This window comes from Nyctereutes procyonoides, unplaced genomic scaffold, assembly GCF_905146905.1.
Source record: "Nyctereutes procyonoides isolate TBG_1078 unplaced genomic scaffold, NYPRO_anot_genome, whole genome shotgun sequence".
NCBI lineage: Eukaryota > Metazoa > Chordata > Mammalia > Carnivora > Canidae > Nyctereutes > Nyctereutes procyonoides.
Window position 1 is genome coordinate 33,612,027 of NW_026575024.1, and position 24,368 is coordinate 33,636,394.

General features: G+C 40.3%; 1 protein-coding gene across 1 annotated transcript in view; it reads right to left on the minus strand.

Moving 5' to 3' along the window:
- HAO1 (hydroxyacid oxidase 1) overlaps window positions 1–24,368 on the minus strand; it is a 48,145-nt gene that overhangs the window by 20,881 nt on the left and 2,896 nt on the right. Inside the window, exons 2-3 of the mRNA XM_055302828.1 lie at window positions 19,844–19,995; window positions 4,418–4,673 (exon numbers count right to left, since the gene is read on the minus strand). Coding sequence (XP_055158803.1) covers window positions 4,418–4,673; window positions 19,844–19,995 — 408 coding nt within the window. The remainder of the gene's footprint in view (window positions 1–4,417; window positions 4,674–19,843; window positions 19,996–24,368) is intronic.

Consider the following 24,368-nt stretch of genomic DNA (forward strand, 5'->3'; position numbering starts at 1 on the left):
GCTATGTGTGTCCATAGTGGGAAACAAAGTAGGAAACAGTAACCAGTGGAGCCCATGATATCAACACAATAAGAGAGTGAGAAAAAGATTCATAATACATATGGAAATTGGTTCATAGACCACCAACCTTTAATGGTGAATAGAAAACACTTACATTAAGAACATAGCCCTGCTAATTTCTCCCTCAATGTGTTGGGCTGTTAGAAGAAATGAACAGGGCATAGATTTTAAGACTCAGCTCAAAATCTTGTTCAACGTCTTAGTAGTCGTGTTTTATTGGGTAAATCTCACATGATCTGGTACATTTTTATCAACTGATTCAACATTACTTGTGGAGCACCTACTATATGCCAGTGTTTTTGATGTTTAAGAAATACCAGTAAGTAAAACAAAACTGCCTGGCCACCTAGGGTTGACATTCTAGCAAGGAGAGGCAGAAAACAAACAATAAACAAAATAAGTTTATGAGGCATGTTAGAACATAAGTGTTATATAAAGAAAAGAAGTAGAGCAGAATAAGAAGATGTGAACTGGTAGAAGCTGAACTTGAAAGTTTAAATATCATAATCAGACTTGCCTATTCCCACTATAACAAATGACCACAACCTTTAGAATGACACAGATGAGGGCTATAAGACAACACAGATTTATTATACTACATTTCTAGAGGTCCAAAGTCCAAAATGTATCTCACTGGACTAAACTCAAGGTGTTGATAGGGCTATTTTCCTTCCAGGGGCTATAGGAAAAAATCCATTTCCTTGCCTTTTCCAGCTTGTAGAGACCTACATGCCCTGACTCCTGATGAAATCCCTCCAACTTCTGCTTCCATCATCATATCTCCTCTGACTTTGACACTCCTGCTTCCCTCATATAAGGACCCTTTAAATTACATTAAGCCTACTGAGATAATCCAGGATAATCTTCTCATCTCAAGGTCCTTAACTTAATCACACCTGCTAAATCCATTTTGCCCTCTAAAATAACATATTCATTGGTTCCAAGGATTAGGACATGAATATCTTTGGGAGGCTGCTATTTTTTTTTAATACAGTTATATTGTGAATGTTTTCCTAAACCAAACAATTTAGAGTTTGGTGGCCCATGTACCCAAGTCTCCTTCACAAATCTTCCTCTACCCAAAACCCCTGCTCAAAGTCCCCACACATATTTATCTCTATTCTGATCTCTACTGATTATTTTTATTTTGGTTTCCCACTAGAAAGACATGTAGGTCCATCCTTGATGTCAAAGTGTAAAGGAAGTGAGGAAGTTAGTTGTGGATGGATGTGCAGAAAAAGGTAAAAGGCAAAGGAGTCAGTTCGGAGGCTCTCAGGCACCCGCAATCCTGGCATGCTGAAAGAACCAGAGGGCAGCCAGTGTAGCTGGAAAGTGAGAATGGAGGTGAGGGTGCCAGGTGGTAAGGACAAAGAGGTGATGGGGTCCTGCTCATGGAAAGCCCCACGGGTCACTTTTATCACTAGAGTCCTGGGAAGACAACGGCAGTCTGATCTTTTTTCAGTATGATCTGTTCTGGCTGTCATGATTAATGAATCATTTCAGGGTTATAGGACTATACACAAATCACCGAAAGGGTAGGTGTCACCATTTACCTTGATCTTAGTCAAGGATTGGAAATTTCTTTTCTTCTCTTTCAACTGCCCTGGTGCTTCACTACAGACCCAAGTCTTTCCTCGGGGTAAATGAACCATCTCCATGAGGTAGAGTGACAGGAAAAGGCCCGTGCTTCAAAGCCTGAGGAAATCAGTCTGGCAAACTGGCCTCATTCCTCGCTTCTTCCAAAAGCAGATGAGAATTCCCCTTACCCGTCCCCCCTCAGTTTCAGGAACCTCTGTGCCATTCATAATACACACATACATGTGTTTTGCATAGAGACCAAGCAGAGACTACGAAACTCCTGAACTCTGGCTGGTCCCAGATGCCAAGAGTAGGGACCCCCCCCCCATCCCGCGTCCCTCCCCCGCCCCCCTCCTCCCAGGCAGAGGAAGTAGCTAGGGCTGGAAGGAGCCACTGCTTTACAGACTCATTCTTCTCTGGATTTCCTGCCTCTCTCGCCTGCCAAACTTCACTTCTGAAAAGCCCGGCTTCACCTTCTATGAGTCAGGTCAGTTGCGGAAAGAAACCTGATTTCATATCAGGCTGTACCAGATGAGCTTTCTGGTTGTACGTGGCCTCAAGCGGAAGCCTGGGCCTCCCATTAGTGCACTCTGCCTTCCACTGCTGAATGTGGGCTGCTGAGGAGGGGACCAGAGGGCACTGGCCTGCCCCAAGCTCACAGAGACAAACAAGGCCAGTGTGCACTCCAGGGGCCCCGGCCTCAGGCTGTGGGGGGTTTCCTGTGTTCCCCATAACCTGGATGTGTTGCTCAGTATTTGATCATCTTCAGATGAGAGATGGGACGAGCTGGGGAGTCGTGGCCACTCCTGAGCACATCACAGCTGAAAAGGGCCTTTGTCTCATGGTCCTCCTCGTCATCTGGGCAGGAGCCCAGCAGCAAAGGGAAAAGAGAGGGAAAAAGCAAATCAACCTTCCAGCTCCTGACTGAGTGGCCCTGGCACCGGAGAAGCAAGCGATATCAGCCAGGATTAATTAAGCACCGTGAAACACGTTTTGTTATCCGGAACAAGAAAGTGCTTCCCAAGCCACAAAAACACCCTACCCCACTATTTGTTATTGTTGTTGTTAGTAGTAGTGGTAGTGAGAGGAGGATGAATAGGACAGCAAATTCTCGTTCAAATGGCCAAAGGGAAGTAATGAGGACTGTTTCCTGTCAGAAGCCTGAATAGTGGGAAACTAATTATTTTAGAAAGTCTAATAAATAAGGTAACCAAAATAGAGAAATAAGGTGAATACAGATTTCACATTAAGGAAATTTAAAGCCATCTACTTCTGATGAATTTGGCAAGAAGTAGGAATATGTCAGGACTTTTGTTTTTGTTCCTGTTCCCTTAGAAAGACAGGGTGTTTGGGTAACCCAGCATCTGGGATACATGGAACGGGTTTATTGACAGCGCTGTCAAAGAGAGCACTTTCTCTTTTGTTAATGGGTTACTGAAGGTACTACATACACAAACAATATCCTACACCTGCCTGGAAGTCACAAAGATAGCATCACACAGCTAATTTACATATGGCTCAATGGCGAGTTTTTATGCACAGTAGTTTATACCCAAATAGGTATATACACACCAGAGCTATATAATATTTCTGTGACACTCATACAAGACTGTATTTGGACTTATGTAGTGGTTGAGACACATGTCATTCTATAATATATATGGAATTCCTACCTTCTAACAATGTTTTCATCCTGATATGGAATGCTGATTTGATTTTGAAATCTTTTGGATTTGGATCTTTTCATATATAGAGAGAGTAAACAATGGCCCATTGTAAAATGAGGTCTAGGATCCAAGGAAGGCACCCTGTATCATTTCAGATACTATGAGGTTTGCTTTGAAATCCCATCATCAGAATGTCCTCCATTAAAACTAAGATTCTTATTCCTGTTCAGATAGTTTTACCCCTGAAAGCTATTAGTCATATATTGGTATGAAAAACTTAAGAGCAGATTTTGGTGGGAACTGGGGGAAGACAAAAACAAAGGGAAAAAAAAATAGGGAGGTGAGGGTCTTTCTCAGTAAACTCCATGAGTTCTTAGCTTTGACACAAGATGATTCTAGTCCTAAAATATTACAGGGAAAAGGGACAATTCCTTGCTAGTGGACAGGCTGAATGACCTGTCCAGTTCCATTTTGGATTACTAGATATGCTAAGATAAGTGAGTGAATGAGTGAATGAATGAATCTTGACCCATGGATGAACCACAGTGAAAGAGGAATATTGCTGAAAGAAGGAAATAAGGGATCAAACATGTGACTTCTTTTGTCTCCGTTCTTTTAGCTTCCTTTAATCTTCCTAGACACAGTTATTTCAAATACAATTAAAAATAAAACTAACAGGTGGCTCTTTGTTTCAACAGACAAAGAAATGCACTTACCTCTAGAACTCAAAGCCTATCATTCCTAAACGAGATCCCTGTTAGCCATACTTTGGGACCAATGTTTTGTGAAAATCTAATTGGGAATTAAATGTATGTGGACGGGATCCCTGGGTGGCGCAGCGGTTTAGCGCCTGCCTTTGGCCCAGGGCGCGATCCTGGAGACCCGGGATCGAATCCCACGTCGGGCTCCTGGTGCATGGAGCCTGCTTCTCTCTCTGCCTCTCTCTCTCTCTCTCTGTGTGTGACTATCATAAATAAATAAAAATTTAAAAAAAAAATGTATGTGGAAACTGGGAAAAAAAAAAACTTTGGAGCTGGTACATGACAAGAGTGAGAGTGAAGAGAATTAGAAGATCAGCTCAGGGGCTCAGGTGATCAGATACTCATCGTTACCTGAGTTGAGGTGGCAGCTTGAACCTATTACGCACATCGTCAAAGCGGTTCCCCAGGTAAGGAGTGTCCACTGTCAAAAATATGGCCTTGTAGCCCTTTCGCTCAGCCCGCTGCACTAGCTGCTTGGTGACCTCACGGTCCTTGTAGATGTACAGTTGCAGCCAGCGCAGTGCATCAGGACTGGCCTCTGCCACTTCTTCAATTGAGGAGGTGGACCAGGAACTCAGCATCATTCCAGTTCCCAGTGACCTGCAGGCTGAGGAAAAAAGGAAGCGGTAAAGAAGAATCTGGCACTTTCCCCACTCCAAAGCCTTCAGGTTGTGGTTCAAGGGTAGAGACATCTACAAAGGAAATTAGGCAATAAGAAGTCAATTCTTTAAATAGAAATAAGCATTCCTTTCTACACTCTGAATTGATCTTGGAGACAAAAGTGGGTCAAATAGCCAAAGATGTGCTATGTGAAAGGATGAAAGAATTGGGAACAATCTGAATTTCCAAATTTAGGGGATTGGATACACTGTAGTTCCTATATAAAATGAAAGATACACACCCATTACAGCTAATATTTTTGTGATGGTTAATTTTGTGTGTCAGTTGGGCCAGGTGATGCTTCCCAGAATTTGCCCAAATCACTGGATGTTACTGTGAAGGTATTCTTTAAAGGAGAGTAACATTTAAATAAGTAGATTTTGAGTAAGGCTGATTGCTCTCTGCAATGTGAATAGGACTCATCCAATCAACTGAAGGCCTTCCCTAAGGATTCTGTTGGCAGACTGCCTTCAGACTCAAACCACAACATCAGCTCTTCCCTACATCTCCAACCTGCCATCTTACCCTTTAGATTTTGGACTCGCCAGTCTTCACAACTATGTGAGCCAGTTCCCCAAATCAATCCCCCCATTTCACCTCTCTCTCTGTCTCTCTCTGTCTCTCCCTTTCTCTCTCTCCCTCCGTATATTTACATATTCTGTTTCTATTATGGTTATAAAATAAAATATTTGTGAACACAGAAAGATTTTCAAGATATGTTAAAAAACAAAAAAAGTCTACAAAATGACCGATACAACATAATTCCACATATGTACAAATGTGATTACTGGTATATAAACTTAAACAAACAATGGCTAATGATAGGTCAGAGAATTATGGGTGAGTTTAATTTTTTTCTTCTTTTTTAACTTTTAAAATTTTATCTTTAAAAATTTTGTTAAAGGTGCATTCTACCATTTATGTTATATTTCTAAATTTTATAAAGTACATATGCTGGACATCCCAAATAGATAGCACTTCTCTCTCACAATCTTTTGAGCAAAGATACCAAAAACTGAGCACAGTGAAAGTGAAAAATTAGTAATAAATTAGGTAGATTCACCTAACCAATTGTCTCAGAGAACATGAAAGAGCATGGGTGATAGGCTTTTAACCAAAAATAGGTAAAACCCAGTAAAATTGGGGTCAGTTTTAATGGAGGAGAAACTGATACAACGTTTATATGCCAAATACCAAAGGTGGCAAGAGACAATAATAAAGATATAAAACTGACTATATGATCCTGAGTCATTAAACTTATCTGTGTGCCTGACATGTGTCAAATGGCAGTAAAAGCAGTTAGTTGTCCAAGTGACATCCATAGAGCGATGTTGAGAATCAAGTGATGTGCTATTCAAGATACTACTTTGAGAGGTTAAAATGCTGCCCTGCTTCTCAAACTTTAGGAGACAGCCAAATCCCCCAGGAATGTTTGTGAAAACATAGTATGCAAACATCCTCCCAGAATTTCTGATTCAGTAGGTCTGAGATATACCCTGAGAATTTGCCAGTTCCCAGGGTTACCGATGCTGCCTATCCCCTGGACGACACTTTGAGACTTAAATGGTAGCAATATCCTTTGGTAGTAAAACTCTAAGTTCACATGGTAATAAAATGGATTTTGTTTTGATACATGTTACCTGCCCTATGCCTTGGAAGGTGTTTTTCATCCCTGTTGTTCAGATAACAATTCAGATAAAGAAGACCTAAACAGGGGATGATCTTGTCCATGGGTCATTATTCTGTTCCCTCCTAGTGTGCCCTTGAGAATTTCTCTCAAGAGACTCATGACTTGCAAAATATTGTGTTAAAAAACCACATCTTGTTAAGAAATAACACATAAGAACAACTAGACCATTGTCTGATTTTCATTAAGATTTATAAATATGGAAAATAACTCCAGGTCATCTATTGCTGTTTGGAAGGAACACCAGGGGACATTGGGTCAGAATCCTCTAATCATCAATTTATCATAAAGAAAAATAGGTCCTGAAGAAGATGTGACCTAACTAAGGTCCCACAAAGATGGAGAGGATGCCACCATGCCGATAGCTCTGGAAAGGCAAGGAAACTGGAAACCAATGGATAGGACCTGCCACATCAGGGCATGGTGACACAAAGGGGTTCAGCTAAGAGAGCCATCAAACGATAGGACACTTCGTTGTAGTTTACACAAAGGCATCATATAGATGAGCAGCCGTTCTGTCAATAAGGATCAAAACTCCTCAAAAAGATCTCCTTGTATTCATAAGAAACATCTACAGACACTCCACAAAGACCATTAAAATAGTCACTTCCTACCTACCTTGCAGGAGGTGTCAGTCTTCACACTCACTTTGCCCCTTTGGCTGGGTAGGCATGTCCAGAGAAAAGCAAGGCCACTTCATGCCATTTTTCCTGAGTCTACTGCCTCTGGTACCAATGGCTCCTGATGTTACTGGTGCTCAAAGTTGTAGGCATTTAATAAATATTTGGTGATTTAATGAATTTACTCCAAGAGAGTCTCCTGGACGCAGAGAGAATATCAGAGTCTATGCTGACATATTATGAGTTGAGACTAAGATATTGCTCTCAGGAGAGAACAGCAGCAAAACTGCGAAGGCTTTACGCTCCTTGGAACATATATTACTGACCACTGTGATCCCCACTCACTTGTGATTATATGCCATGATCAAGGCAAGTTGTTGATGAATTACATCCATGGTTTTCAACACAGTTTTATGTTAGAATGAGATGAGGGACCCTGGGATTTTGCAAGGACCATTTGGGAGAGACAATCACAAATGTGCCAGTTAAAATACTGAAACACTTCCATTTCAATCCGTAAATAGCCATGGCTCTGAAGTAAATGACCATCCTTTCTGAGTCTCTTTAATGTGGCATCACTCCTTTCTCTCCTCAAGGATTCTCAGAACCCCCTGACCCCTACAATCCAGAAATCTAAAAGTTAACACCTGGCGGGGTTGGGGGCATTCAGGATGCTGTTAAAGCATTAGAAATGAGCATCTGACCATCTCTTCTAATTGGTTAAAGTCCTTTGTTGCACTGGTTGCTAAATATTTCAAATGTCATTTTTGCCCTGAGAAATAACGATAATACCTTTCTAGCTCATATTACTCTTTAGGGAACAAAAATTGCAAGCTTTTTAGTTTTATAAATGACTTGGCATCATCAGACTTTGTTAAGAAATTCTAATTAGAGGGATGCCTGGGTTGCTCAGTGGTTGAGCGTCTGCCTTTGGCTCAGGTCATGATCACAGGGTCCTGGGATCGAGTCCCACATCAGGCTCCCACAAGGAGCCTCCTTCTTCCTCTGCCTATGTCTCTGCCTCTCTCTCTCTCTGTGTCTCATGAATAATAAATAAAATCTTAAAAAAAATTCTAATAGACTTATCCTAGGCCAGTGCTTCAAAGCACAAATGTTTTTGAAGCTCGTTTTCTCCCCTTATTCATTTTCCATAATGAAACTGACCTCCAGATCTCAAAAGGAGCAACTGTCAGATTTCTTTAAAAGGGACAGTGATCCACTTGCATGATGTAACCCAAGATACCAGCTGCATTTCACAACTTTTGGCAAAATGGAGATCACATCTGGGGTGGTAAAGCCCAGGCCCGGATCTTGCCAATGATGAAGATCCCTAATGTTGATTCAACTCTAAAAATCTTGGCTTTCATTATAGTCAGCTGATCCTAGAGATAAAGTATCCAGGAGGACACACCATCAAGTAAACACTGATCCTATCTGACATCCCACAACTCTATTTCCCTATTTCCACTCACTCCCTCTTTTATCATCCTTAAGATCTACTTTCAAGAATAAACACCTAAGAGGTGCCTGAGTGGCTCAGTCATTAAGCATCTATCTGCCTTTGAATTTTGCCATGAATCTTGATTTCTTATCATTACTCATAATCTTCTCCACACCCACCTTTTCCCTGCATTGGTTTTGATGGTCAAGATACTCATTCCTCTTTGCAGAAATAGTGTAAAATGCTCACTACCTTAAGCAGGAAAGCTCTCAAAGGAGGCGGGGTGTGTGTGGGGGGGTGGGGGAGGGAATCTTCTCTAGGCCAAGGAACTTCCTGAGATGGCTGATATAGGAAGAGACTATCAAAGCAGATAATTCCTACATTTTCATGGTATACATTCCTTTGGAAATCCAAGGAAAAGACAGCATCAAATAATCTGAGAGATGCAACAAAAACATGCCTTTCCCCACCCCCACCCCCACCCCCACCCCCTTCTCTGTCTGCAGATTTCCAAGAAGGGTCTGCAGAGTAGATCTGAGCGGTTGTCAGCAATGCTTAGTCAGTCATCAACAATAATACCTGTAAGAAAATTTTCAAAATTCTCACTACAGTTTTTTGTTTCTCTACTTTATTTGCAATAAAATTGTAAGTATAATAATATAGACATAAATGAGTTTAATATTATTGTTTACAGGGCAGCTGGGTGGCTCAGTGGTTGAGCATCTGCCTTAGGCTCAGGGCATGATCCGGGTCCTGGGATGGAGACCTGTATCAGGCTCCCTGCGTGGAGCCTATGTCTCTGCCTTTCTCTGTGTGTCTCTCATGAATAAATAAATAAAATCTTTTTTTTTAAGTCATTGTTTACTATCACTCACCCAAAATAGATTACAGGCTCCTGGAAAATACTGGTGCATTCTGTCTACAGAATAAAAGTTATCCTGGAACACACCCACAACAAAGTTTTTTTATGAGTTAAATCACATGCCCCGGGGTGGGGAAATGCTACAAGAGCCTGCAATAATCTGGCATAAGATCAAATGTAGTTCTGCCTCCCCAGACTGCCATTCGGTAGAGTTAACTCAAGCTACACTCCGGAACCTGTAATGAGGTTTACATCAACTCATCTTAGATATAAATGCAGCCACCTCTGGAGTTGATACAAACCATAAACTCCAATGTACAATGATTCAGTTGGGCTAGAACAGTTAAACAGCTCTGCAACACAGCACAAACTGTCAGAATCCTCGCAATGGCTGAGAAATGCAACTGCGCTTCTAGATTTTGGCAGGGTTTTGCTTTCCATCAAGCCTTAATGAAAACATTCATTTCTGATCTTGGTAATGATCAAGATGGATCAGAGGATGCAGAGGAGACAAGACAGGAAAGCTACTGTGGACTTAACGTTAGGGGACACTAAGCCTGACAGTCCAGGTTCTTCCATCGAAAGCCAGGACCTTATAGCAAACTGCCCACTGATGGTAGGGTGGGTAGTGACTGGCCCCCAACTTGCCAATTGCCAGCCACATCCTGCCAGTGCCTTTGTCTGTCTTCTGCTTTGAGGAGAGCACAGGTAAATGTGCCACAGTTTCTTATGCATTCGTCCCTTACTAGTTTTAAAGTCAAGGAATGAAATTGCATTTTAGTAATAGCCCCTCAGCACATTTAACCGTTATCCAGCATATTTTATAACCTTGCTTATCTAGGATTTGCCCAGCTTCCTAAAGTTTAAGTTAGAAGCAAAAATAAGCAACAAAATAAAAATAAAATGGCAGACAATAAGGGAGACAGAAGTTTCTCAAAGCTGAGGCAACACAATTTACCAATGATAAAATAGCTTCCAAATGTCTAACAGTCTCACATGTATAAATAAGATGTCAAATCACCAAATAAAACTGAAGTTTATCATGCCAGGCTTGACAAGGACAGGAATTATTATACATCTGAGGACAATGTTCACCCTTAGCTACCTCCACCACTACCACAACAGAGAAAAATATAAACTAGTAGTTATCAATGGGAGTAAATGTCTATTATTTGAAGCATTAACTCATGTGGATCAAATCATATTCCCAGATTTAGAGCAGAATGATTAAGCAATGTGTTACGTTGGGTCCAAATTATTTCTTTTAAAATAGTTCTCCTTTATGGGAAAGGTGAGTTAAGTTTCCAAAACTGTGTGTTTAAAGGAAAAGGGGGTAACATGATGAAAGTGTCTCGAGTTATTTTTAGGTGCATTTGATTAAAAAGCTCCTGCAAAACTTAGTCACCAAGACAGCTGTGCTGAAAATTTTGTTGAGAAAATGCATTCTGTCCTCTGCACAGGAAGTCATTGTGCAATGGGGAAAATATGCAGTGACAAAGTACCAAGCAGTCGTCTGGTTCAGAACTCAGGGTCTGACCCACCAGAGTGTTTGCATAAATGTGCACCCTAACATCCCCTGGGTGTGTCATCCTTTCTTCACACAGGAACTGCCATTCACAGGCTTATTAAAGATGCAATGAGTATTATTGTCTGCGTGTCTGAAATTACTGTTGAGATTACTTACAAAAATAATGTTGTGAAACTTCCACTACAGTTATGCATGAAACACTTAGAAGTGGTCAAACGAACCTTAATTTATGATTTAGAGAACCGAAGCAATGTAAACACTGCCAAGAAAGGCCAGGAAACCAGACTTGATCTTTCCAGTGCTTTCAAGACAGTCTATTGTCTGACTCAGGAGCAGTTTAACCTTGAGTGATCACATCGTCACTAAGTTTGAGAGCTGTTTTTGATTGCATAGAAAGATTTTCAAGAAACAACTAGTCCCAATGACACTTGTGCCCTCCCTTTCTTGCTTCCACTTTGTTTCTGGGGCAGAACTCTGATTTAGACTAAAGCATTAGCTTTACGGTAATGATCCCCAGGTTATTATTCTGTCATTTTATTAAGTTGTCAGGTCCTGGAATGACTGGCAGATTACATGGAGACCACACCATAGTGAGATGCCTTTTATGAGGATTTCAAGGAAGATCAAATTTGCCCTTGACCTCAATCAACCTCCTTCAGTATAACAACCTCAGTACCAGGACATAGCAGTGAGCCTCCGACTTCTCGCTGTCATGCTCTAACGTCATCAGGCACAGTAACCATTTGAGAAGAAGCAATCTTGGGAAGCCTGGGTGGCTCAGTGTTTGAGTGTCTGCCTTTGGTTCAGGGTGTGATCCCAGCATCCTGGGATGGAGTCCTCCTGCAGGGAGCCTGCTTTTCCCTCTGCCAATGTCTCTGCCTCTCTGTATGTCTCTCATGAATAAATAAAATCTTAAAAGAAAGAAGAAGAAGAAGCAATCTCATGCTCTCAAAAAACTGCCCAATAGCTTAAATTCTGGTGTGAGATACTAGGAATCATACCATTTGATGTTGGTCTTCAATGTAGTAAGAGTCTAATTTTTTACCAGCTGTTTTTGATTGATGAAGTTTGTCTTTAAGTGATTTCAACACTGAATCTATCACTTTTTGGAAAATTTTTAGATATAAGTTACCTGTTTGTATATATATGTATGCATATATACAAAGAAGGTCCATAACCCTTTTATATCTGTGTATGTCGGTACGTGTGTATGTGCGTGTCTCTGCATACATGACGTGTCAGTTGTGTTTGCAGAAAGAGTGTGTCCACTGAATTTTCATGACAGTAAAAGAATGTCCAAAACATAAAGTTGAACTGAAATAGATTGAAAATAAAAGTGAGAATTGATTCTTTTTTATTCCAATGAAGCAAAGAGGTATTCTCTTCCAAATGTTTAATGATGTAATTTGGACAAAGTTTTAGTGAACTGTCCTTTCTTCTTATATCTCCTTAGTTTTGTTTCTTCTCAGTAAAAATTAATGAAGTAATGGATGAAAACAAATAACGGGATCAGACTCTAAAGTGAAACAGATCTTGGTTCGCACCCCATCCTGATCATGGAGCAGCCCTAGACTTTGGTTAAGGGCATCCTTGTCCTCCACTGTCAAATGAGGAGAATGATAAATGATAATTGCCTCATAGGTCTATTGTGAGGATAAATGATCGGGATATAAAGTCCAGCATCTGGTGCATAAAAGGCACTCATTTCAGAAAAAAAATAAAAGTTCCATTTAAAGCAAGTCTCATGCTTTTCCTGGATTTAGGTAAAATTGAGAATAAGGGGGATATTTTCCCCATAGGTATGCTGAAATGTATATCTACTTGGTCACCTAGTACAACACATAAATATATAAATCAATAAAGCTTTCAAAAATACATCATTTGGGTCTGGAGCAAAGGAAATGACAATTTTTCTTGCTGAATGGTCTTTCACTCAATGTTAAGGTCGATCACTTAATCTCGGAAAATCCAGAAAATTCAACAGCGAAAGCTCTCACCTACACCCTAATTCAGTTCTTTGGGGTCTGTATGGCTCTTTGTGTTACTCTGCAATCTGTTCCACCTGCATCTTAATAGGTGGTCAAGTCATAGCTGAGTCCCCAAACTTCACTTTGGAATGTTCCGGCCTTTTAGGCTCAAAAAGAAAGTGTTTAGATTTAATGGTTTTATGGCCCATCAAATCCTGTGTGGTAGCCTCTAATTGCATCCACGGGCAGGAATTTCTTTTAAAATCTTTTTTTTTTTTTTTTCTGACAGTTTACTAAGAATTTGCTAATATGCTGAGCATTCCTGGAACGCTTTAGGTGGGTTTTAATTTTTCTCTATTTGAGGTCCCGGCACTCCCTCATGTGGCGCTTGAGCACATAACAGTCAAGAGGCAAAGGGATGAATTAACATTTAATCTCTTCTCTTTCCCCTTGATTTCTCATGTTTATTTATTTTTTTTATTTCTCATGTTTAAATGAAACAAAAAGCTAATGTTGTTCCATGGAGGCTGAAATAAAATTTCATTTCAGCCAAGGTGCCTAAAACCAAAGAGATTTCCATGATAATGTCCTAAAAGCCTCTGTGGTATAATAAGCATTTCGTGTGTTCTTTGAGAAGTCAGAGATGCTTTACTTCTCTTGCAAGATGAATATTTCACCTAATGAGATTGCCTTCTTTATACAACCCTAGCATTTATGTTTATCATTGATATTTCCTTTACTACATTAAGTATTTGTAGAAATGATTCTGTAGTCATCCCTGAAGCTCATATGAAAAATAAAATTTAAATTAAAAACAATCTAATAGGGTTTCAAATGGATGTGCCATTATAAGTAGAGGCATTTATATGGCTCTGAATATATTATAACAATTGCCAATTATTAAAATTTTAACTAAATCATCCAGTGTAATAAATGTCTTATTCATAACACGATGCATGACAAACTGCTCTCCACTCAGCATTTCTCGGTTAGTTTCTCTCCATCTTAAAAGACTTTTAGGGTGGGGTGCAGAGAGAGAGAGAATTTCAAGCAGATTCCCTGATGAGCATGGAGCCCAATACAGGCTCGAGTAGAGTCTCCATCCCATGACCCCAAGATTATGACCTGAGCTGAAACCAAGAGTCAGATTCTTCAGCCACTGAGCTACCCAGGTACCCCGACTTTTAGGAGTTTTAATTTTTGTTTAAAATTCAAGCCCTTTTAAAAAAATAAATAAAAAAATAAAATAAAATTCAAGCCCTTTTATTTATGCTCCTAAATTTTGCTCAAAGCTCATATTTTTTAATGAGTTTCACATTCTGTAGCTTATTCCATCCTCTCAAAACTAAAGGGATAAAACCATAAAAACATAGAATGTTTCCAGTTAATATTCTAAGACTATTATAACATAGAACTCGCCTTAGGGTTCTTGTGGCAGTTAATGATACTTGGAAATATCAGTCACTGACCATGATCTTATAAGCAGCATTGCACATGGGATTACTAACCTGGAACAAGATATTTGTCCTCTGCAAGCCTCAGTTTCCGAAGCGCAGGAGTTGGTAAAAAAAATCCTTAGGGCTTTGGACTCATGTTTTATGGAGGATAAGAGATAGATGAGTTAATAAATGCAAATTGCCTGGCACACATTGCCAGATAAATGTTGGCTATCATCATGTTTCACGACAGTTTATTTGTGTGGCATTTATTAAACATCTATTTGCATTTTCAGCAAGAACCAGAAATAAATATGTGTGCTTGGTTCTGTCTATCCCAAGCATGCAGAATATGAGAAATGAATATCAAAGACATACAAATGCTCATCCCACCATCTGTACTCTCCAGGGCTGGTCCGGCAGGCAAGAGGTAGAAGAAAGGGGTGGGATTTCAGGAGGGCAGTTCTCTACCTTTAATGGGTTCTCTGGTTTTGTTTTCTGGAGTTTTCTCATCGAGGAGATTTTGTCTTCGTTAGCCTTGCTTCCATTAGCAGAACTTTCTGTAAAGAACTGTCCTGTCGAACCCCAACACGCAAGACAAGTAACTCATTGCTCAGTGACGCCCCTAACTTCCCTGAGAGTGGAACAATCCTGACCTTGGGAGGTGGCAAGCAAACCACTGATCTTGCTTAAGCAGCTGACTTTATCAGTGAGGAAAGGTAATCCTGCTAGAAAGTGAAAATGACCTGCCATAGAAGTGAAACTAGTTAGTGGTGAATTTCCACATAAATCAGATGTCCCAGCCCGACAGCCCAGGGGACACTTGGAGCCCACAAAATTATTTGCTTTGGCCCACACATTATTGCCCCAAACAGTGTTTTAGGGAATTTTTGATTTATCTGCCAACATTTAAAAACCAGGAGATTACACATAAAAATCAAGGCTTCTGGCTTCTCTTAAAATTTTTGAAGATTTGGCAACCCCACATCCTCATTCCCGTGGGGCACTAGTTAGCTCGCACTAAAATGTGGCTGCCTCCTTCCTCCTTCCGTGGGGTTTGCTAATCTCCACCTCTGAGCTGGCATTGTTGTTTTCTTAACTTCATCCCTCTTTGGATATTTATGTTACCAGTCTGACCCTCAAAGCCATTTCTCAGGTTCCTGCATAAAGCTTAAAACAAAAATATCCTTAGCAAAGTAGAAAGGGCAACTTTCACTCCCATTGAAGTGTAAACTGCTTGTACTTTTCTGAAGGTCGGTTTTTTAATATGTGGAGGGGATTTTGGGGACCCCGAGGGACAAATAAAAAGTGTGCCTCATTTTGGGAAGCTTTTCCTAGCATTATTCTCAGGTGATTCTCAAAGGACCCCCTAGAAGTAAGAGCTCATTCAACTAAAGTTGCCAGAGATAGCAAATAAACATAGAGGACAACCCAGCTACAAATGATTCGTTATTTATCTGAAATTCAGATGTAACTGGCTCCCTGTGTTTTATTTGGCAATCTAATAGGCATTGCCATTTTGAATATGAAGGAAGAATGGCCCCACTGGTCACTCTTCAACCACAAAGCTATCTAAGAAGACAAGCTCTGTTCTCGGGCCCAGTTCACACTGGAGATGTACTCCAGAGTGATGAAAAGAAAGTCCAAAAGAACCTTGAAGCAGGGTTCTGTAAAGTCTGGAGAGCTAACTGAGAAGGCAAGACTGTGGTACTGTGACAGCTTCCAGAACTTTCTGGGTGTCCATTCTAATTATTCAAGCCTGACCATTCCCTGGGAATTTGAGCGGCCCTCACCTTGGTTTACATTCTTCCAGAAGCCAAAAATGAGAAAAAGATATGAGTACAAGTCTTATTTGGGAATAATCACAAAGAGAGTTGATGAAGTAGGAAACTGAGAGGATAGGAAGGCAGTCAACGAAGGGTGTGTTAATGGGCAGGAAGCACTCAATCCTCTTAAACATCAGCTCCTGTTGTCAGAGAAAATGTCAGGCAAAAAGTTGCAGGTTCTGATAGAAATTATAAGTAACAGGGGGGATATATCCTGAGTACCAACAGCATCCGATCCAGGCACACATGCTCTTTTTCCTTCCAAATAACCTATCCATCCCACAACCAAAGCATACCAACAAGGGAGTACTCCCGGTTATGAGCTGATCACCACCAGCTTTCAGGGTTAATTTAAATGTTTAGTAGACCATCCATCCATACATGGTAATTAGATCATAGAAGAAAACCTCAGAAATGTTGAAATCCTTAAAAGAGGTTTCTACTACAAATCTTGATATAAACTATGATATCCCTGCCCTCATAGGAACCTGATCCAGGGTCTTGGATTCTGAAGAGCATTGTGTGTGACCTTTCATTGCCAGTTCCTCTATGCCCCCAGTGTCACCACACAGTTTGTGTTCTCATTGTTCAGCCCTGTCCCAATACATGTATCCTACTGTCCTGGGGAGGCCTGCTTTGCAGGCACCTAAAGTGCTAAATCAATCACTCTTACGGAATTGTAATTGACAGATAAATGGGCTTCCCCTCATGACATTTCATGGGATTTTCTGGAAATTAAAAGCAGCACCAGGTGGTTAGGAGCCAAGATTCTGGAGCCAGACTGCCTAGCTCTGAATCCCATGTCTGTCAAGGATGAGTTGTGTGATTTTGGGCAAGTTATTCATCTGCTTGATATTTCAGTCTCCCATGTGTAAAATGGGCTTAAGATAGTACTATATCTTTGGGCTGCTCCAAGGATTTGATGCTTTAATGCTCGCAATGTACTTAGAATAGCACTTGGAACATGGTAATTGCTTTGTAAGTATTTGATAAATTAATCTAAAGGAATACTCTAATGCCTCCTGGTTAAGTGTTGGGAGGAAATAATGTTGCACAAAATGGTCCTATTGAGACCATCAAATTATAGTTTCTAAGCAAGCTTCCTTCTCAATTTTCTTTTCATCCCATCCCTACCAAAAATAAGGAGCACTGATCTTGGAACCACCTGAAGGGAGGGGGAGAGTAAGTCCTGTCATTTATTCATCAAGAAAACTGTGGGGCACCTGGGTGGCTCAGTGATAGAGCACCTGCCTTCAGCTCAGGGCATGATCCTGGAGTCCTGGGATGGAGTCCCGTCTCAGGCTCCCCAGAGGGAGCCTGCTTCTCCCTCTGCCTATCTCTCTCTCTCTCTCTCTCTCTCTCTCTCTCTCTCTGTCTCTCATGAATAAGTAAATAAAATCTTAAAAAAAAAAAAGAAAGAAAGAGAAAACTGCTTCCTCTGGAGCTCTCGCTGTTTGCCCACAGAATGAGCATAGCAACACCTGTCAAATATTGCATAAAGGAATGCATACATATACAGGCAATCCCTGCGGTTTGTTGCTGTTGTTTTAACAAAGTGAGCTCTGCATATTGCCTTCTTTTACTTACTCTTCCTTACTGCCAGTCTTTTCATGGTCCCTTCTCCATCTTTTGCTGTTTTTGTTTTGTTTTGTTGTTGTTGTTGTTCCTGTCTTACAAAATAGTTCAAAGGGACTTTTGTAAGGATGGACCCAAAATAAGAAGAATATAAAGCCAAGGGTAACCCCATCACTCATAAATAAACACATGTAATATGTAGTCTGCATTCTTTGTCTTAAAAAGTAAATGTATTTTAGGGCCTTGCTATTGTTTGTAAGCGTTTTTTAAAAAACAAACTGCAACATCTTTCCATACCACTGCACTCTTTCTCTGATATCATGATAAAAATGTATACCATTTCTTTTTCTTTTTTTAAGATTTTATTTATTTATTCATGAGAGACACAGAGAGAGAGAGAGGCAGAGACACAGGCAGAGGGAGAAGCAAGCTCCCTGCAGGGAGCCTGATACGGGACTTGATCCCAGGACACCAGGATCATGACTTGAGCCAAAATCAGATGCTCAACCACTGTGCCACTGAGGGGTCCCAAATTTATCCCATGTCTAATGCACCTTGTTTTTTACAACCAAACTCTGATTATGGGACATTCGGGGTTGTTTTGTTTTTTCTAATTTTTTTCCTACTAAAAATAACAAAGGCATGAGAATCCTTGCAGAGACGTCATTCTTCAAAGTCATAATTATTTCCTTGGAATTCCTAGAAGAGGACTTAGAGCATAACATGGAATTCATACTTTCAAAGCTTTGATAAACAATTGTCGAATAACTTTCTAGAAATACGGTTCCACTTAATGCTCTTCCTACCGGTACTTGAAAATGCACATTGTCCTTCCACCCTTATCACATTTTATAGTCTGAAAATAATAACTTGATATTCAAAAAATAAAATATATAGTTATAATTTACACTTATTTGATAACATGGTAAATTGAATACTTTTCATGTGTTTATAGGCCAGTTTCATGTGTCCATTTATGAATTTTCTATTTGTCTTTTTCCACTTAGGTCTTTTCACCTATTTTGGGTTAGATATTATTTCCTTATTCAAGTATAAGGGCTCTTCACATGGAAAGATCATTAATGCTTTGCAGCCTCATAATTTTTCAATTTGTTTTGTTTACCACTTGTTTTTTCAATTTTTGTAGAACATGCATGTTTTGTAGAAACAGCATGGACGTTTCTGCATTTTGTGTTGATTTGTTGGCTTTTGTCTTAATGGTTTTTGTCTATGGCATGTTTGGGAAGGCTTCTCTTACCCCAACTGTGAATAGAAAGATACTGGTTTCCTTCTTTTTTTTTTTTCCCATTCTCTCTGGCCATATTTCAGGATTACCACAGACAAATGCCCAGGCCTCAAGGCCACTTCTCTGTGTGTGGTCCTAGAATTCAAAAAAGTTCTGGACTCTAACCTAAGCCTGTCTCAACCTCACCGTGTCATGCCGTTATCCCTGGCAGAGTTATGTGGCAAACGTTTCAAGAAGGGAAGTAAATCCATAAGATCTGTAACGCTTAGAACTGAAATGCTTTAAAATAGTATTTAGTTCCTGCTCTTTGAGCCTGAATTTCCTGCCCTGCTTAGCATCAAAAGAAGCCAGATAGAATTCATCACCAACTTTTATATGAGTTTCTGAAGCGGGGTGGGGAGATTTATCACTGTGCATACCTTTTCAAATGTTCCTAGTTGCCAGGGGACTGGGAAGTTAATAAATTAGCCCTCATAAGGAATTTCTTTGCATCATATTTGAATTTCTCATCTCTCTCTCTCCTAAGGCAGCTAGAAATGCTTTATTGGGAGTATAACCCATTTGTAAAACAGAATCGTGGTCCCAAACCATGACAGAAAACTCAACCATCCGGGTCTCGGCATTTGCTGTTTCCCTGTGAGGATCACGTGGTTTGGGGAAGCAGGGAGGCCTTTGAAATGAGGTAGCTATTAGATTGAATCCCATCTCTGCCACTACCTAGCTGATAAAACTGAGGAACCAAAGAATATCTTGCCTAGAGTCATAGAGGAGCAGAATGTGCAACAACTGGTATTTTGATGGCAGAGTCAATGAGCTTAATTTTCGTGGGTCTGAAAATATCCGAGGAAGTGTTTGCTTGACGCATACAGAGAAAGGAATCACTAAATGTTAGTCCTCTTCTGTTCCTTTGGTGAGGACTTTCTACCTACCTCGCACAGTTGCGAGCTCCCCATCCACGTGAGCCATGCACTGCATGGCAGTAGCCCCAACACATATTGGCATGCTGACTCTCTGACCCAAAACAGAAGTCGACAGGTCTATCTCAGCAACATTCCGGAGCATCCGCGGATACAGCTTCCATCTAGAATTTTAAAAAGAAAAAAAAAATTAGAATTTTAAAATCATAACTAAAGCTTTGACATTACAGTTTAGTTAAAAAGAGAAAATATACTTCTAGTTTTCCCATCTGGCAAATTACTTTACAAAGTTAAAGGAAAGGGGCAGTTTTAATGTTTGTTAAGATGGCAAGTTAGCAATAAGATAATAGTGAATTTCACAAGCTATTGTTCTCAGTGATGTGTAATTAACATATGGTAGGATTTACCCTTGGGAGCTTTGACAAAAGCACACAGTTGTGGAACTGCCAAGACACTCAAGAACAGTTCACCATCTTGAAAAATTTCTCCATTTCCTTTTGTACTGAAACCAATCCCCTAACAACCACTGATATGTTTTCTGTCAGTATAGTTTTACTTTGCAAGAATATACAAAAGGAATCATATGTAACGTAGCCTTTGAGTCTGGCTTTTTTCACTAAAGCATAGGGCTTTTGAGATTCATCCACATTAGTCAAGTGCATCCATAATCTGTTCATCTTGGTTGATGAATAGTATTCTACTGTCCCAGTCGGTTTGCCCATTCCCCAGCTAAGAGACACTGGGAATGCTTCCAGTCTGAAGCAATTATTAATAAAGCCACCATAAACATTCACGTAAATGTTTTTGTGTGGACATAGCTTTTATTTCACTTCCTCCAAATCATTTTGATAGACAAAAACATAGAAGGCAGATTATAATTTATGAAGAGAGGTTATACTATGTCCAGTTTGTCTTTTACTTTTATAACATACAATAACTTCGGATACTTACTTTTAAAATTATAATGTGGTTTCTTCGAAATCCTTAAACTGATATCTGTATTCATTGAAGTATGGTGAGAGGGAATATAATTTTTCTTAGTTTAATTGAGCGTTTTCCTCCAAAAGGTTATTCACCAGGAACTGGAGTTTAGTTTAAAGATTTTTTGACTCCTGAACATCATCTAAAATGACTCTTCCTGCAATTCTTTCGTGTTGCAATGAAAATCATCAATAAACCAAGAAGCGAAACTTTAAGAGTAAAATTTACAGGAGAACAAGTTCTCTTTCCCTCTTAGCAGAATTTATATGTCCTATCTGTTCGGGATTATTTTTCTCATTAGTAACTGATGAGAATGGAAGAAAGTACAGACCTGCTGATAATGAGCTTTAAGAAAATAAACATGTGGATAAGACACTCATACACACCTAACCAGCACTCACCTTTCATTACCTAGATTGAACTCTGCTTCCAGAGGGTTCAAGATTTTTAGTTATTATAGTGAAGCATGATTTAGAAATGGAGTAACCAAAACAAATTGGACCTCCGAAGTCTTAACTGAAGCCTACCTCGTGTAGCGGGAGAAGAAATTCTGCCTTCGTGTTGCTTTGGGTCTGTAATCTAACCCTTCCTCACATACTAAAGTAAAAACATGCAGCCCTTGAAAAGCATAATAAAGAAGTTTTACTGTGCGATTTCTCTGCAATTCCTTTGAACATCATAATCGTCATTACTTTCAGTCACACCACATGCTTTGCTGCTGGAAGTCTTTTCTTTTGGACTGACCCTCGCAGCACGCTTCTTTGATCTCCATGTTGAGAGGGGAAGGCAGAAGCCTTGAAGAGAGCTTTTATTACCAATCATCTCTAAGTGTATTATTACAATGAGGGAAAAAGATTTTAATAGCACCCGTTGGCATGGTGGCCTTGGAAGGCATTAATATTTACTTAGAGCTGAGGAAACAATGAAAGCTCTTATGAAGAGCACACACAAAGCTGCAGGGCATGAGCCGTGTGTGTGTGTGTGTGTGTGTGTGTGTGTGTGTGTGTGTGTGTAAAGACATTGCTAAATGTTCAGTTCCTACAGAGAAGGCAAAGCTCAATCCTTCCATCTCCAGGCAGTAGCTTTACTCTTGTCCACGTGGTGGCGCAGGTCCCTCTGATAACCGTGTGTTCCCCCTCCCTGGCCTTCCCCCACGCACACTATTTTCTCTTCTGAGGGTGACATTACAGACACTCGCCAACCAGTGCACAAAATGCAATTCTCACACATAATTAGGTAAGATCACTGGAGCGGAAAGCGTATGTTCTCTAAAAAGTTCTCCACATTTTGGTATTCTTCAGAAGGGCAATTACAGCTAACCTTGTCACGTAGTTCTGAGAGCTTTCCAAGTCTCACCTGACCCCACCCCCAGTTTAAGTGATTTTTCCACAATCTTACATAAAATCACAGCTGACTGTAACCTTGGACTGTGCTCTTATAGGACCTCCACTTTGGAAAAAGGATATGAAGATCGACAAAACAATTGAACCAATGGAATAATAAACCTCTTTCAAAGGACGGAAAATAAGATGCCTGAACAAAGGAAGTGGGGTAGAGGGGGGATCCTTTCACAGGGTTTTTGACTCATACCTCACATCCAACAAACGCCTCACATTTAATTTACAAAATAATCCAGGGATGTCCACACGCCCCATGATGGGATACTCTATTTGAAGGACACTTAACACCCAGCTTTAAAGCCATGTGCTGCTACTGAATCCCATCAATTGAACACAGTGAATTAATGTTTTATAAGTCCTGTAAGATGATCTCACTGCATTCCAATTTCTCCACATAATATTTTACACTCGGCATTTAAATCAAGTAAAATATATGTAAATATGCATATAAAATATACAAAATAGCACAGATTTTGTAATCTTATTTTTTACCCTTCATTCTTAATATTTGTGATATCTTGAAAACAGTTAACTGGATCACTCTTAACCTCTGAGGCATTGCAATAAAGGAATACGAAGGGCAGGAATCTAAGTCTGAAGAAAACACTGCATAGTAAGCATATTTAAATAGTCAAGCCAGTTTTTAAATGCCTTGGTGTGTAATGGGTTTCAGAAAGCCTATGAACCTCCTGAAAGGGTGTGTAGTTGTGCTTGTGTGTGTGCGCGCATGGGTGTGCATGTGTAGGTTTGCTAGATAAAGAAAGAGAGATAGAGGTAGGGAGTGGAGCAGAAAGGGAGGGCTGCGGGGCAGCCCCGCTGGCTCAATGGTTTAGAGCCGCCTTCAGCCCAGGGCATGATCCCTGGGATCCCGGATCGAGTCCCCCTGCTTCTCCCTCTGCCTGTATCTGTGCTTCTCTCTCTGCGTGTCTCTCATGAATAAATAAATAAAATCTTAAAAAAAAAAAAAGAAAGAAAAAAAGGAGGATGAAGAAGAGAATAGGAGGAGAAAACAAATGGGATGGATGTGAGACCTCTTTCTACATGAATCTTCGAAAATAAGAGACAATTAGCTAATTTGCATAATGCAAAAGCAGAAAGCAGCTTCCTCACATGTCGTAGAAACCAGCTGCGTGATCCTGTGGCATTGACACCTATGAGAAGAATACTTAAAATGCTGCAGGTGAGTTTATACTGCTCAAATATTTAAGTGAGAGAATGCTATCATTTTTCATCTGTTCTTTAAAAAGAAAAACATGCAGGGATCCCTGGGTGGCTCAACAGTTCAGCACTGCCTTCCGCCCAGGGCGTGATCCTGGAGTCACGGGATCGAGTCCCACATCGGGCTCTTTGGATAGAGCCTGTTTCTCCCTCTGCCTGTGTCTCTCTACCTCTCTCTCTTTCTGTGTCTCTCATGAATAAATAAATATTTAAAAAAAGAAAAAGAAAATCATGCAATTTTCAGTGTCAATAAGTGACACACAAGGAAAAAAAGGAGGAGCTTCATTTTCCTTTTTTAAAAAAAAAAGATTTTCTTTCTTTATTTGACAGAAGGAGTGAGAGAGCACAAGCAGGGGAAAGGGCAGAGGGAGAGGAAGAAGCAGGCTCTCTGCTGAGTAGGGAGCTCTACGTGGGGCTCAATCCCAGGACCCTGGAATGATAACCCAAGCCAAAGTCAGATACTTAACTGACTGAGCCACCCAGCCACCCCAGATGCTTCATTTTCTAATATCATCAGGACTTCTAAATGCCCAAATTGTAGAATTAGTTTCTACCAATGAGAATTTCACAAGAAGCCACAAAATGCAGACCATGGTTGAGAAAGATACGCTGAGTTCACGTGCAAGAGAAACAATGTACATTGGGTTTTTTTGTTGTCTTTTTTAAAAAATATTTTATTATTTATTTATTCATGAGAGAGACACACACAGAGAGAGCCAGAGATATAGGCAGAGGGAGAAGCAGGCTCCTCGCCGGAAGCCGGATGTAGGACTCGATCCGGGAACTCCATCTCAGGACTCCAGGATCAAGCCCTGAGCAAAAGGTAGACGCTCAACCACTAGGCCACCCAAGTATCCCTGTTTTTGTTTTTTTTTTAGTTAACCCCAATCAAGTCAGGCCATGCAAAATGTAGTACGCTGACATCTGCTGTTCACATC